At 30.9% G+C, this 15479-nt stretch overlaps 1 protein-coding gene across 1 annotated transcript; it reads right to left on the bottom strand.

Moving 5' to 3' along the window:
- Positions 1–528: 528 nt before the first annotated feature.
- Positions 529–14783, bottom strand: LOC134727027 (uncharacterized). The gene is made up of 10 exons (XM_063591413.1): positions 14724–14783; positions 14076–14108; positions 13126–13170; positions 12213–12295; positions 10860–10931; positions 10245–10368; positions 8981–9072; positions 7968–8036; positions 2124–2277; positions 529–585 (listed from the first exon to the last, which is right to left on the bottom strand). The coding sequence occupies exons 2-10, from the start codon at positions 14101–14103 to the stop codon at positions 551–553; spliced, it is 702 nt and encodes a 233-aa protein (XP_063447483.1). The 5' UTR covers positions 14104–14108; positions 14724–14783; the 3' UTR covers positions 529–550.
- Positions 14784–15479: the final 696 nt, after the last annotated feature.

The following is a 15479-nucleotide window of genomic DNA, read 5'->3' as shown; positions in this document are numbered from 1 at the left end:
GCTTTATAAATATTTTGATATGAGCGTCACTGATGAGTCTTATGTAGATGAAACGCGCATCTGGCGTATTAAATTATAATCCTGGTACCTTTGATAACCAATTGATTATTTTCAAGTTATAATTACTTTAATGACCTTTACACAATATATTATACACATGTGTTAAAGGACATGTCCAACTTATTCATTCATGTGCATATTTTGTCATTGATTTGTATACTTGTTAAATGCAATACATAAAGCCCCACAGAATAGCAGGTAACGTCTTAGATATTTTAGATTGTGACTTATTATTTTAGGAAACGTAGAGGACATTCTGTTGAACGATTTGTCAGTCATTATATAAAGTTTTCCTTAAATTTGTTTGTTCTTTTGACACTAATGTTGTAGGTCCGTTCTGTTTTATTTTATTGCTTCCGTTGTTTATCTTTTTGAATTTAAAAATTGTGGGGCTAATTGTTATTAGATGCCTATAAAATGTAAGAATGAAATTCAAAACACTTTATTATACAATGTTGAACGGCTTGCAAGAAATCCTTTCTTGTGCTTCTCAACCGCAAATAGCTGTATCATGACATTTCTGAGCTTTAAAAGAAAAAAACATATGAACTATAAATAAAAATATGTTACTTTCGAGATAATTTCATGCAATTCGAAAAATATTAGTATAAATAAAATGTAAACACCAATTGTGTATAAGGCAGAATAGTGTCTTGTGAACACATGAAGACAAATATGTCTTTGATTGGATCAAACTACAACTTGATATATAAAAAGATGTATAAAAAGATGTTTTTATTCTTTTTAATATTGTTTTATTTTTACACAATACTACATGGCAAAATAACAAAGAGACTGTCCATTAAAACTGACCAAACCAAACGCGATCTATCACTAATCAACTTGAGTATCGTGATGTAGTGGTTAGTGCATTGGACCAACAATACAAAGGTTCTTGGTTCGATCCCCGCCCCGTGGAGAAAATTTCAGTGTCTGAATTTTCGGCTCTCCCTTGGCACCATTTGCGAGTATGGTCTTGAGGAAAACGATGATAGTTCGTCCGAAGGAGACGACAAAGACGTCAAAAGAGAGTCATATATCTTGCCCGTATAAGACAACCTTGCAGATTTTGAAAAAGAGCAGGCTAATGCCGGTACAAGGCAGCACTCGCACCAGTAAAGTGGAAAGGGATTAATATGAGTTGAAATAACTGGTTTGGCCACTCCGTTACGAATAAATATGTTTAAACTTAATGAACTACTTTTAAAAAAAAACTGCCTTATTCCTGACTGGGTACAAGCATTTTCTGAAGATGATGGGTTAAACAATTACCTTTGATGATTAATAGTGTAAAGCACCAATTCATTTTCAAATTCAAAATATACTTTAAAGATAAAGCAAAAGAAGAAAAGAAATTGTAAACAATACACTTAGTTTAGTTTAAACAATATTTATACACTTATGTGTTGTCATTGTTTGTTGTTAAGGTTAACGAAGCATTCATATATTCCAAACTGGTTTATGTCCTGAACATGTATAACTATAGTCATTTGAAGGATGATTTCGTGAACTAATGTAATTTTTAATTCTTGTTTTTCATTGTTGCCAATGTGCTTTGTCTATAGACAGATTACATGCCGTTTTGGTTTTCTTTGTTGACAATGATGCCTGTCTTCTAGTGATTGAAATTATAGCACACGGTTGATTACTGTTGCCCAATTTCTGGTACTTTTAAGTATTTCGTCAATTTGATTGCTCACACATCGTTGTCAATATCAAGGAATTTTATGGAACTGTCATGCAAATGAGAAGTTAATATGCTAGTAATTTTAGCAGCTATAACCCACCATTCTCTTAATTAGGAAATGCATGTTGCAAGTCTGGAATATAATAATCGTTTTTCATTCGGTTGAACCTAAGACTTTGCCGTTTTTCGACGGACATTTCATCTTTAATTTTCCCTGAAGTTCGTTATTTAAATTATTTTTAACTTTATAATGATAACTACAAAATTTGCTCTGAATTTGAGTGTTATTATGCCTACCACTATAATATGTTTACCTCTTCTGGATCTATTCCATTTTTTCACCACTATATTTGTTCTTAAATGAATAGCAACTTACTTTCACGAACGTCCTTGCAAGGCTTTTTGTTGCAACTTAACGTATCACAACAAGCAGAGCATAGCACAAGATCTCCGTGGTCGGCTCTTCTACCTGCAGCTGGAAGTGCCGTTGAATGGGTTTTTCTATATTCTGTCAAAAGTACATCACACACCTGAAAAGTGATAGACAAATATTGTTGATAAATAAAGGCAGCAGTAGTACACGGCCGTCACTCGACTAACCGAGAGATTGATCGGTTAATGTATATTGAGTATGTGGCTATATCGGCGTTTGGTCTGTTAATCGGGTTGGCTAAAGTCTGTTAATCAGATGTTATCGAGATCATTGCAAGGTCAATATGCAATTTTTATTAAAATCCTGGTCCGTTCATGGGTCTGATGTATAGAACTCGGTCTGTTAATTGGTCTGTTAAATGTTATGAATGGCAATAAAAGAATAATATGACTGCTATATGGGATGTTATCGGAAAATGGGTAGGCTCAGGATGAGTGGCTAATATATACGGAAATAACACTTGAACAATGCAACATAAATTTAGAAAAATCATAGTGGTAATGGAAAATTGATAACAATGGTTTTATAAAGTGTAATAATAAAGTAATATAATTTCATCCAAGAATGGTCGCATATTATATCATGTGGATTCTGTTTTATTGTCCTGAATGACACCAATTGGTCATTTATATAGGTAAAGAGCATATAAAACATTACAGATAATATAAACTTCGTAATGTAACAAAACATCAATAAGACGTTACGTACGGTATTCGGTCTATATTTCATTTGACCAATTTTTGATGCATAGGTAGGACAAAAACAAATCAACTTTACGTATTATCAAATAATTATTTGTCTTGCTTCCTCATTTTAATCGATATTAAATAAAACATAATTTTAATATACATTTATTTATTACATAATTAAGCCCTTGTTTAAGATTTTTCAGTAGCATGCTGATTTAGGGTATTTTAAATTTGTGAAAGACAAGTGAACTATGAAAACAAATGTAACTACTGCAATGTGATTTGTTTTAAAGATTTGTTTAAGCCTTAAATGTTAAGGACACGCTAACTTTTTCACCAATTTCCATCAAGTTGTCCATGTCTCCCCAAAATGTTAACACGTCCAAATTGAACGTTTTTTGAAAGGAATGTCAATGTAATGTATTATTTACATTTAATTTTTCCATAGACTAAAAGTTTAGCATTTTTGTGTCTTACGCATTTGACACGTTCTATTTAATGATATATTTTTTTAAGAGAGTTTTTCAAAAAATTATTCTAAATTGTAATAAACCAACAAGAAATTTGACTTCCATCAAAGTTTTGTAAACCATGTGCTGATCTTAAAAACGTGGTAGTTTTTGATAAATGATAAGTTTTCTATTAGAACGAACCTTTCGACTTTGGGATATGTTTCTGCTAGTCCGAATGTTTGTTGCATATACTAACAGTTATTTCAACGCATGCTATCGCTCAGGGTAAAATATTTATCATAAAGGGCCAACCCGTGGTAAAATCACGATATATTCAAGCCCCCATGAATTATTTCGATTCTTATAGCGCAAATACGGCAATTCTTTTGGATCGAAGCACTCTAGGTAGAGGCTGACATTTGCCGTTCCCATAAATAAACGCACCATTCAATTGGCGTAAAAGAACGGAACAAACTGCTAAACTATTTACAATAATGTTTTTAAATAGTTTTGGGTGAATTTAATGATAATTTACTTATATGTCTTATATATTTTAAAAACATTGGCTTATATCACATTTTAGCATCGTTTGTTGACGTTTTCTAGTTGTGATGATTTTCGGTTTCACAAGCGTGTATTTTCCCGTAAAATGCTTATATTCTGACGTCCTTGTTCTATGACGTCGGGTAGCTCATTCATTAAAATACATATGACGTGGGAGTACAATAGGAACAGCCCTATTAATATATTCATATTTTACCACGGGTGTGTACTCACAGCATTTGAAGGACGTCATGTTAGAATAACAGTTATTTCAACGCATCCGACAAACTGACGCAAGTGAAAAATACTAATCCTATTTCAAGGACTGTAGATCATAATAATAAAAATAATAATAAAAAAAGCAATTTCAAACTGCCGTTTCTTTCCAAAAGCTTAGGATGAAATTAAAATTATAGATATGGCAAAAAGAGGATACATATTGTAGCTGTTGCTGCCATTGACCCGAACAAGAATAATTTTTCATTATAATCTTCTCGAAAGACACATATTTAAGTTAAGATTATGAGGAAACAAATAAAATCGAGAATGGAAAGATTATTTGTCAAAAATATATAATCAGTCATGTTCACAGTTGTCATAGGGTGAAACTTTGCAATATTTATTCTTATCACTTATCAGTATTTAATTGCCTACAAAAGTGGTAAAGTTAATTTGTGGTGATTAAACATCGCGGATAATTCAAGTTACACATTTAAAATTATTTAACATATACAAAATTTAGTATTTCATTTTTAAACATTTTTTATCGAATGGACTGAAATATGTTTATAATTGCATACAAATATAAACAAATCTTTAAACATCAACCATTCTCTACAACACTATAATTACAGTAAGCAGTTGCATTAGACAATAACATTTATCATTCGTGATGACACGAGGTTCCACAATAAAGTGCACAGGTGAATTAAACAAAACTTGATAAAAATCTTGTTTTCACGATCCGAGCTAAAAAAAAATGTAATTATAAGTATTGAATGCTTCATTTTGTAACTTTATAGGGTTGTAAAAGCGTTGACCGTGTGTACATTTTTAGAATGAAGCGCTTTCGCGCTTCATACACAATGTACTTCGGTCAACGCTTTTACATCCCAATAAATTTACAAAAAGAAGCATTCAATTCTTAATTAAAGGTCACTCAAAACAAAATCAACGTTTACCGACTGCTAGCCGGTTAAATAATTACAATCGAAATACATCATAACTCGAAAAATAAAATTAATATTATGCATTTTTTTTGTGATTTTAAGGAAAACAAAACATTCTTTTTGTTACACATTAAAGTAAATCAGCAACCACGGCCAACACAAATATTGATAGAAAACAAACTTACTCAAGTCAATTTATTGTTTTGAACCATGTCTTAGAAAACCGGTCATATTCCTTACTTGGTTCATGCATTGCCTTAGACAGAAAATGACAATGATGACTAGATTGAAAGACATTTTATATCGGAAAATGTGTGGAATTTAAACCGCTACATTGCAACACATGACAGATTCATAGATATTTCAGACATTGTACAGACACACAATATAAGGCTGATTGATAACGTAAATAATAAAGTCATTCATATCCCAGCGGCCAATCAATATCACGCTATATTGAAGCGATAAGTCAAAAATAAAAATCCTCATACTAGAAGGATACTCTTACATCGTTTTGTCGTTTTTTCTGCAGAAGTACATCCCCTTTTGAACTTTTCAAATAACTCAAATCAAATTGTCCAACCCATTTACAGACTTTATTCCCGTTTTATGTTCTTAAATGCTGTATTACTCTAGTTATATTACAATTATGAAATATTTACTAATGTCAACTTATCTTTCAGAACCAAAGTCCTTAGAAAAAAATATCACCTTTTATCCAAGACAATTGCTATGCATATAAGCATCAATGCCACATACTTGCGCGACACTTCCCTGTTTTTGATTTGGTTTTTATAATATGCCAAAAATTCTGTATATTTAACAGAGTTTATCATTAAATTGTGCGATTTACTCTTAACAGACGTGTTACAGACCAGATTAACAGACAAACCGCCCAAATAACCACATACTCAATATAGATTAACCGACCAATCTCTCGGGTAGCTTAGTGACGACCATGTGGTATACCGGTGTTCATAAGTCATAAATCGATTGAAACACAACAAGTCCGGCTTACAAACTAACACCAAGGGAAACACATCAACTTTGAGAGGACAACAACGAAGCAATAAAACACTGAATTGCAATCAAAAACTTGCAAAATACCTAGAAACAACTGCAATATTCTTGACTTGGTACAAGACAGTTTAAGATAAATATAACTGTTAAGGTGGTACCTAACACCTTGACTAAAATAAATTTAGCTCGTTTAATTTTCATAACATTTTTACAAAATATTAACTTTGATCCTTAAATTTGAAAAAAAGATAAAAAAAAAAAACTGGAACCAATCATTCTCTCAGAAAAATTCATTGACTATAAAGCAGTTTGACAAACACTAATTTTTATTATAGAGAAGTTTAATATTTTCTCCACATTACATCGTATTTAAAACGTTTAGCTGATTTTACAAAGTTATCTCTTTGTAATTTTAGATACCAGCTTAAATGCAGTAGTTCATAAATATCAATTTGAAATATGTAAATGCATTGCAATACGACAATGCTTCATATATAATTTCAAACAATTATATTTTATCGATTATGTCACAGAAAATCGTTTGACAGGAGGATTAAGGAATAACAGTACTGTAGTTGAAGAGTTGCCACCGTCAATTGTAGATTTGACGGTCGCAAATGCAGTTTTACTGGCGACGCGACAAATCAAAATTGACAGTGGCAACTCTTCAACTACAGTACTGTTATTCCGATTCTAATGCATTACAAAAAAAAAATACGACAAAAAATGTCTAAATTTGTAAAATAACAAAAAATCCGCGAAGCTTCATGAATAATTTTGGCACAAAGAGGTCATGGCTAAACGTGACGTCATACAAACGAAAACTTACAAACTGAAGGTTATTTTGTTACCTGTACGCTTCAGATTTGGATAAGATTACATTAAAACGGCAAATTCTAGGTAGGTGTTGTTTTATTTTTGATTATATAGTAGTAATCGAACATTTGTTGATTCATCAATTCAAAATGGCGGGTCTCTCCTTAGTTACGCCTGGTCAACTGTGGATTTGACGGCAACTGTTAGCCAATGAAAAAAATTGTTACATCCAATTTGCATTAGAATGTTTAATTGACTCTCAATGTGTTGCCTAGGGCTATTGATTATTAAATTTTGAAATTGGTATCTTAATTGTTATTGAATATTAAATTTCTTGTCTTAAATCTAACTAGTTTAGGTATAATATTTGATAGAGATTCAATATTACAAATGTTAATTTTAAAATGAATTAAACTATCTTATGACACATACTCGAGTATGAAACCCTTTGAAACTAAACATTAAATGGTACGACATGTAAATTATGTCATTATTCTAAAAAAAAAATATGCATGAATGATTTTAAGGTCCTGACATGTTATAAGTGTTACTGAATAACGTCAAGAACCAGTCACCACATGTACACTCTTGTTCGTTCGGTATGAGTTTACATCATATTTGATTTATCTTATATCTTATAACACTGCTCGGTAAAGCCGAGCCCAATTGTTTGAAAAGCACCCCTCTTTCAAATATATATATTTCAGTCATTTTCCAAAAAAAAAGATGAAGCATAAACAGACCAAGGATTGCGCTTATGGATGCGATTTGTTGTGTCAACGATTTTTCTTTATGATATAATTTAATTTTGCTCCGACATATCTTTCCTTAATCAATATCTTTCCACCAATCTATAGAGTTATATTAGTAATACCTGATCTGCGTCAATTTAAGACGATCAAATATTTTCCAATTTGTTAGATGACGTTTTCTTCTAAAAATCCGAATTCTCATTTTTCTATGCACATATCAACCTCTTAAACATTTTGGTATGATGAATAGCACAAACGTTATGGCCTCATTAGAAGAAATTATACATATTTTTCTAAAGTTGTAAAATAAATTCAGCTTATAAATAGCCTAAAAACAATAACTTACGGTTTTCTGCTCACATCCAAGTTCATGTTTTATGACACCACCAGTAAATACAGTGTTGATTTTGCAAACCTAAAAAAATACATTTATCAGGACTTTTAATTCAAACATAGGACTTTACACCATTTTCTTTTTTCTTTTTTTTTTTTAAATTTTTGTTTAACATTTTAAATATTAAGTAGGTAGAGTTTGTATATGGGAGACAACTCTTACACATATATTGACAGTCATTTGTGCATTTTATCATGGCAGTATTGTAAACAGTGATCAAGCATTTATGTTGTGTCTTGTGTACTATAGTTTGTCCTTTTCATTTTCAGCCATGGCGATGTCAAATCATCTTCAATTTATGAGTTTGACTGTTCTTCTAATATCTTTCATCCCTCTTGTATAAGTGTTAGGCCGTTTTTTAGTGTACCCAAAACTAGTCATATTTAATATACCCTAAACATAAAATGAAACAGTGAATTTCACCAAGACTTTGGCAGACCATGCGTAGACCTCTATCTTTTTAATGATGTAAATATAATTTTAAAAAAATTAGACGGAAATTTTGGTGGCACCAAGACTTACCCCCTTAAGTTGGCTAAAATTAAAACATTATTATTGTAACTTTGTTGTTGTTTGATTTTGATGGATACACTCACAATTATAACTCATTTGAAGACATATATGATCATCTAAAGTACAGTAGTTGTCGTTTGTCTATGTAATTTATACGTGTTTTTTACTTTTTATTTAGATAAGACCGTTGGTTTTCCCGTTTGGATGGTTTTACACTAGTAATTTTGGGGCCCTTTATAGCTTGTTTTTCGGTGTGAGCCAAGGCTCCGTGTTGAAGGCGATCAGTGACCTAAAATGGCTACTTTTATAAACTGTGACTTGGATGGAGAGTTGTTTCATTGGCACCCATACCACATCTTCCTATATCAGTATAGTATGAATAATTTAAAATTGTTTCTTCAAAAAAGGACATAAATTATGATCGTGTACGTTTAGATATTAATATGTCTTACCTCAGTTGGTTGGCACTGTTGGTCAACAGAGCAATCTTCTGGATGTGTTACTTTGTCACACACTCCACAGGTTGCTTGTGTTGGTTGAGGTTCTATAAATATGGTAAGGTAATGATAGCTTTTTCGAAGTGGGAATTTATTCAGGTTGCACAAATGATATCATATGTTTCATCTTCTTTGTTTACCTTTTAAAACTAAGTTAAAACGTAATTCGATCATGTTAATTAAAACTGCAGAACCAAATTACTTTACGAATGTCTGCATATTTAGAAGTTACATATACAGATAAATCTCTGAAACTATTTGATTCTTTTCATACCTGTTTCGTTTATAATTAATTTAGAATTTCCATGAATTTAAACTTAATGTAAAGGTAAACAAGGATATCTTATGGCATACATCTCCTTATAATTGTAAAAAATCAGAAATCTTTATAGTTTAAAATTCCAACCTATGAGTACATTCTCTTGTACATCTTATAAATCTTATACTATTACACCAAGCTTTTGCTGGGGTCGTGTTCCCCAGTCTTCAGTTTTTTACGTGTTGCTTTTTGTGTACTATGTTTTTTCTGTTTTTCTTTTTTTAAAATGGCCTTGCCAGTTGATGGTCGAATTGTGGCTTGAATACCCCGCTGACGTCATTTGCCTCTCTCTTAGTTTAGACTTTATGTGATATCGTTCAACATATGTGTTCAAAAACTTTCTTGTATGAATATGCTGCTTTTGAAAACTAAACACTTTAATTTTTTTTTCATTGATATCTGTGGGTTTTTTTTCCATTTGAAATGATTTTTATCAGTATCAAGAACCAACAGAAATGAGTTATCATCGAGCGCCTACAGCTATGTTTTACACGTAACATTCTGTATGTGTCTGTACGAAGTTAGGAGTCTGTTAATTAAATTTTGTCGTTTGTTTCTGCATCGTAAATTTGATGGTAAAGCATAAATTAAGTTCCTTGTGTTCTAGTCAGAATCATGTCTTTTGTTTGTATGCTGGGGACTTTTATAGTGTAATTGATGTTATTCGTTTTGAAAGTTGGGCGTTGATCGTAAGTTGGTAACATCAACGAACTGTGGTTTCTATGGGATAGTATTTTCGTTGCAAAATCAATGCACATCTCCTCGGTTTTTATAGATATTACAAGAGATTGCTTTCAAGTCTGTGTTCTTAATTTAAATATTTAACTTGTCTAGAACTGGACGGTACATCGAAGTTTATATCATTGGTTGTTTTGACCTATTTTTAAAGAATTTACTTACTCTGGTTGCATAGGTACCCGTTGCATGGGATTAATGTTGAGTTGTCAACAGGTAAATCACAGCACTCTGCACAAGCCACAGTACTTCTTTTTCTCCCAACTGAACTGGTTATTAAATCGCACACCTGTTAAAAAAGATTACTATTATCAGTTTCATTAGGCACTTATTTTTTTTTTGTGATGGAAACATATTAATCGTGGCTTTATAGCTGACATTGAAGTGTTTGATTTAAATTATTGTTCTAAAGAAACACTTATTCTAGAGGTAAACCAGTTTGGACTTTATACGTGCCAACTGTGTGTCCGGTAAAATGCAATATATGTCAGAGCTTGTTATAATTATTGGCATTTTATCACAGATCCATGATCCAATTTGAAATCAGCTTGCTGCCTATAGTTATTAAAAGTACCAGATTATAATATAGTACACCAGACGCGCGTTTCGTCTACATTATACTCATCAGTGACGCTCATATAAAAATAGTTATAAAACCAAACAAGTACAAAGTTGACATTAATACATGACAACATGTGTTATACAATGACAATGAAATCCTCACGGTTTCAAGTCATTTCGAGAGTTAAACTGTTTGAATACAAATAAGATATAACTTACCTGTTTAGATCTGCATCCCGCTGAAAATACAGTTGATAGATCAGGTAGAATAACCTTGTCAAGGAAACATTGCTGAAAAAATGCACGATTTAAAGTCATATGAAACGAGTGAGAGGTGAAAAATAATGTTTATCCAATTCTTGAACCATTGCATGTATATATCATAAACTTAGTCCTCTGTGCACGAATTTCTCATTTTTAACGCATATATATTGTTTAATCGTCAATTTTTTTCTCTGTCTGATATGATTTAACAAATATGGCTACTCATTAAATGCCGTGTTTTGAAGCCGAAGTTTACCGATTGTCACCTTATAGTAAACAAATAACAAAAAGCATGCTTACTGAGCACGTGTTGAACATGAACAATCAGATAATTGTTTATTTTAATGACAGATCCATGCGTATTGCGACCACCGGATTTTTACGAGGAGGGTTACGCTCAGGTCACTGTGAATACGGAAAATATGTCGGCGAATTGCTTCCTGGAAGCAAGCAATTAAAAATAAGTAAATTTCTTCTAAATGTGAACAAATTAACGAATTTTTCTCAGAAAAAAGTATATGTACATAAGTTGTATAATGAAAACTATCCATTTAGTTATAAAAAAACATATGCATATTTTTTTTTTTGATTTGAGGTTTCTTATGACTAAGTATGAATACTGCCCGCACTAATTACTACATTATGTATATGAATTAAAAGAACTTGGTCTCCAATGCTTCTATATATTTGACATACTTTAAATTACTACTATAATAGACTTTTTCTATAATGCAGTGCGAAACAAGTCAAATATATAAATGTTACGAATTTTGTCCTGTTAAGGTATTTTACAGCAGACTTTGTGGTATGGGTTTCACTAATTGTGTATGGCTGTGTGAAAATAGCGACAATTTAGTCTTGTCCGTTTCAAGCTTAAAATTATTTCTACCGTAAACACACAAACAACTTTCATAAACCAAACAGTACTGCTTTTGTCGTGTTTATTAAAAAAGCAAGTTGATTTGAAAAATGGTAATTAGTATTTTATTTTAAGTAAGTAAACAAAATGAAATTATTCGGATTTTTTTCTTCTGTTATAGTATATCGCTGTATATCTAAGCAGTGTTCAAATATGAAATAAAGATAGATAAATAAAAATAAAACCTTCATTCAAAATAGTTTCATCAACCTCAAATCAGAAAACAATGCAATTGAACCGAAGAACCAACACACTATTATGAAATGGTGATTACAGTTTATTTTATTTCCTTTTTAATCATATTTTATCCAACATATTTAAAATAAAAAAAAATGAAAAAAGAAAAAAATGAAAGAAAGCTAATTAAAAAGCTAAAACCAATAAATTACCTCGTCGTTGTCTGTGCATAAAGCTTTTTGTGTTAGGCAATCTGTGATGTTAACAACGCTATCACAAAACAAACATGATAATCCTGAGAAAGATAAAATAATCAGATTTTCTAATCATACATTTCATACTTTAGACAAATCTTCAAGTAAACAAGTTATGTAACACATCTTCATTTTCTCGACATCTCAAGAAAACTGGGTTTTTTCTGAGTATGTAAGTAATTGTTTTAAACGACAGTTTAATATTAAAGATTGTATATCCTCTTTGTAACTTTCAATGATGTATTTTCATTTGGTTTTATAATTTCGAATCCTTGGGGATTAACCGTCTTGTAACTACATTTAAAGGAATTCATGATAGAAAATGTCGACTTCGGAATGTCATACCAACAGCGCGATAGCATTATATATAAAAGGGCACTAGCAAGTAGCTATACAGAAGGGTACACAACTGAAACGATTTAAATAATATCTTTACTCATAAACTTTTATAGTTTCCTTCTTTAAGATTCCTTGATGTAAGGGGTATCAAAAGTATTTGTATCTGGTTTATCTTTTATTCAAAGTTCTATGTAAAAAATGTCATAAAAATTGTCAGCAAACTTTAAATTGTTTAATTGAAGGACATCATCTATATCGAGGAATGCGTGATTTCTAGGTTATTTTAATTTTCTTAAAAATGCGTTGACACAAAGAGAATGCTCATTTCAAAAAAGCAAAACAAATAATGTCAACAATTCTAGTATCTTAAAAATGTCAGTTTGAAAGAATTGTTTTGCCTTTGATAGCTTTCTTGATAAGCAGGATTTGTCAATATGTTAAAATGAACTATTTATATCTGCATTAGCAATTCTCTTTTGAAATATGCATCTGTAAGTGCACGACAGATAGTATAACATTTAAGATAACTCACCATTGACACTTGAGAGATAGAATAAACCAACAATGGCTACTAACCCTGTAATGTAGAATAGTGAATGTTCATTCAAGGTATGCAAATTAAATAACTATCCATACAAGTTAAACTATGTAAACGTTAACTATTATTGGTTAAAGGCACATCTAAGAACTAACATATATGTCGGCACATTTAAGAACTAACATATATTTCGGAACATCTAATAACTGACATATAGTTCGGCACATTTAAGAACTAACATATATTTCATTATTGAAGTCTTCAAATGACCAGTTAAAACAAAATTTAATAATGTTTAATTAAGACAAAATCATGTTTTGTATATACTGATTATTGGTATATAGTATGAAGGGGATTACTGAATTGTATTTTAAGCTCCGACGGCATCAATTGGTTATTGATTGTTGCAAATTAGGTTGACTGGCGACGCATCGTTAATTGATGCCGTCGGAGCTTAACAAACAATATTGATATCTCAATTTTTATGAAACTGGTGGAAAACAACGTTATGATAAATAATTTAAAATCTGCAACACTTCGTTTGCGCTTGCGAGTACGTTTTGTGATTTGATGCATGAACATTTTTTACCTAGTAATTTAATCCGGTCAAATAGAACGTGTCAAACGATGTTGAATTAGAAAGTTGGTTTTAGGCCTTTCGATGTTAGTTCTTAAAATATTTGTATAATGTTGCATAGTTTATAGTTAATGCTTATAATATCCTCTAGTTCTAGCCTAGCACTATATATAAAACGTATGCTTATACAACTGGTTATTTGTGATATTTTTATCAACCTCTACAAAATTTATTATTTGTTAATTCACAGATTTGAATTGATTTAAGTGTGTTACTTTCATCATGAGTATCAACATCATCAAATATGTCATCTTGATTTTGCGTATGATCGAAAAGGATGATGACGTGTTAAATATACAACACTTACCAGTAATAATTGCGTGTTTTCCGGCCATTATAACTGCAAACAAAAAGTTAAACATAATGTCCCTATATTCTATTTTCAAAATATATTTGTCAGGTTCATTGAGCAAGTTGAGGAAAAAAAGATCAAGTTAGATTATGTTTATTTCTTTTTCATTTATTGTTAATTTTTTTTTATTTTTTTTTTTTTTTTTTTATCTTAGTTGGTATCTTTAATATTTATAAACTATCGTTGATCATTTCAACGAGATTGATTTTCATTTTCTTACCTCGTTTGACTTTTTTCAATTTTAGGAATCGTGCGTCAATGATGTGTCTTGGTAGACTGAATGCGCATCTGGCGTTCAAAGTATTAATCAATATATTGACACAAATGAACTTGTTATCTTATATAGCTATTTAAACAACAATTAAAGATGATTTGAATTTTGACTACAAATTCAGAGAATGAATTAAAAATTAATTTCATATTTCACTCAACAATGTTACAACTAGTTAATGGTACCAGCTGAATTGCCATTGACATAGTATTTACTTGGATTCTGCAAAAGCGTTTAAGAAATTACAAAAAGTCTTTATTTAATTTATTTTAATAAATTATATAGGTAAAATAAGTAGAAAACAAATTCTTACGTGAATAAGTGTAACTAACCTTAAGGTTGGGTCGTGAATTCTAAACTACTTATCATACGTTGTCTTATATTAGCCTTATCTCACGCCAATTGCGTCATTCATCGTTTTGAATGTACTACTAAAGAAAAACATTCTCACATGCATATGAGTTTACGAAAAGATAGGTATTTCAATATTTGTGTTGTTTATTCAATATGAAATTGGGAGGTTAAATGATTGTTTATTTTGTTGATGTTTTAAGCCATTTCCTGCACTCCTGACCATGTATTTGCGTCTTTTTCATTGATAAAGGACTAATGGTCCATCATACAGCATTACAAAAATATCCTGTAAAGGAGGAACAAGAGACAACAAAGTCGAACTCATAGATCGAAAACAAACTGACAGTGCCTTGTCTAAAAAAGAAAAAAGACAAATGTAATATATGCATATTGTTTGGCGAACAGTCTTATATGAACAGGGAACGGAAAGTTTTCGCATCAGGTTCTTGTATAAAGAGTCCGATTCTTTATGTAAATGTAATTCATTAAAATGTCATTTTATTCAAATAAATTTAAAAAAAACAAAGATGTATCCATTCAACTTACTACATTGCGCAATTTTGTCATCTTCTGTCATTCTTTATACCTCAATTGGAAATATTAAGTGGACAGAAAACACTTATATAATCGCATCCCCCTTTTGAAAATAGAAGAAAAAAGCAGACATAACATATGAAATCATATTTAAAAAGAAAGAGTTTAATATCAGGAACTATGACAGGACTAATCAACAA

This window comes from Mytilus trossulus, chromosome 7, assembly GCF_036588685.1.
Source record: "Mytilus trossulus isolate FHL-02 chromosome 7, PNRI_Mtr1.1.1.hap1, whole genome shotgun sequence".
In the NCBI taxonomy this organism is placed as follows: Eukaryota; Metazoa; Mollusca; class Bivalvia; order Mytilida; family Mytilidae; genus Mytilus; species Mytilus trossulus.
Note: the sequence above shows the minus strand (reverse complement) of the source record. Positions and strands in the feature narration are given on the sequence as shown.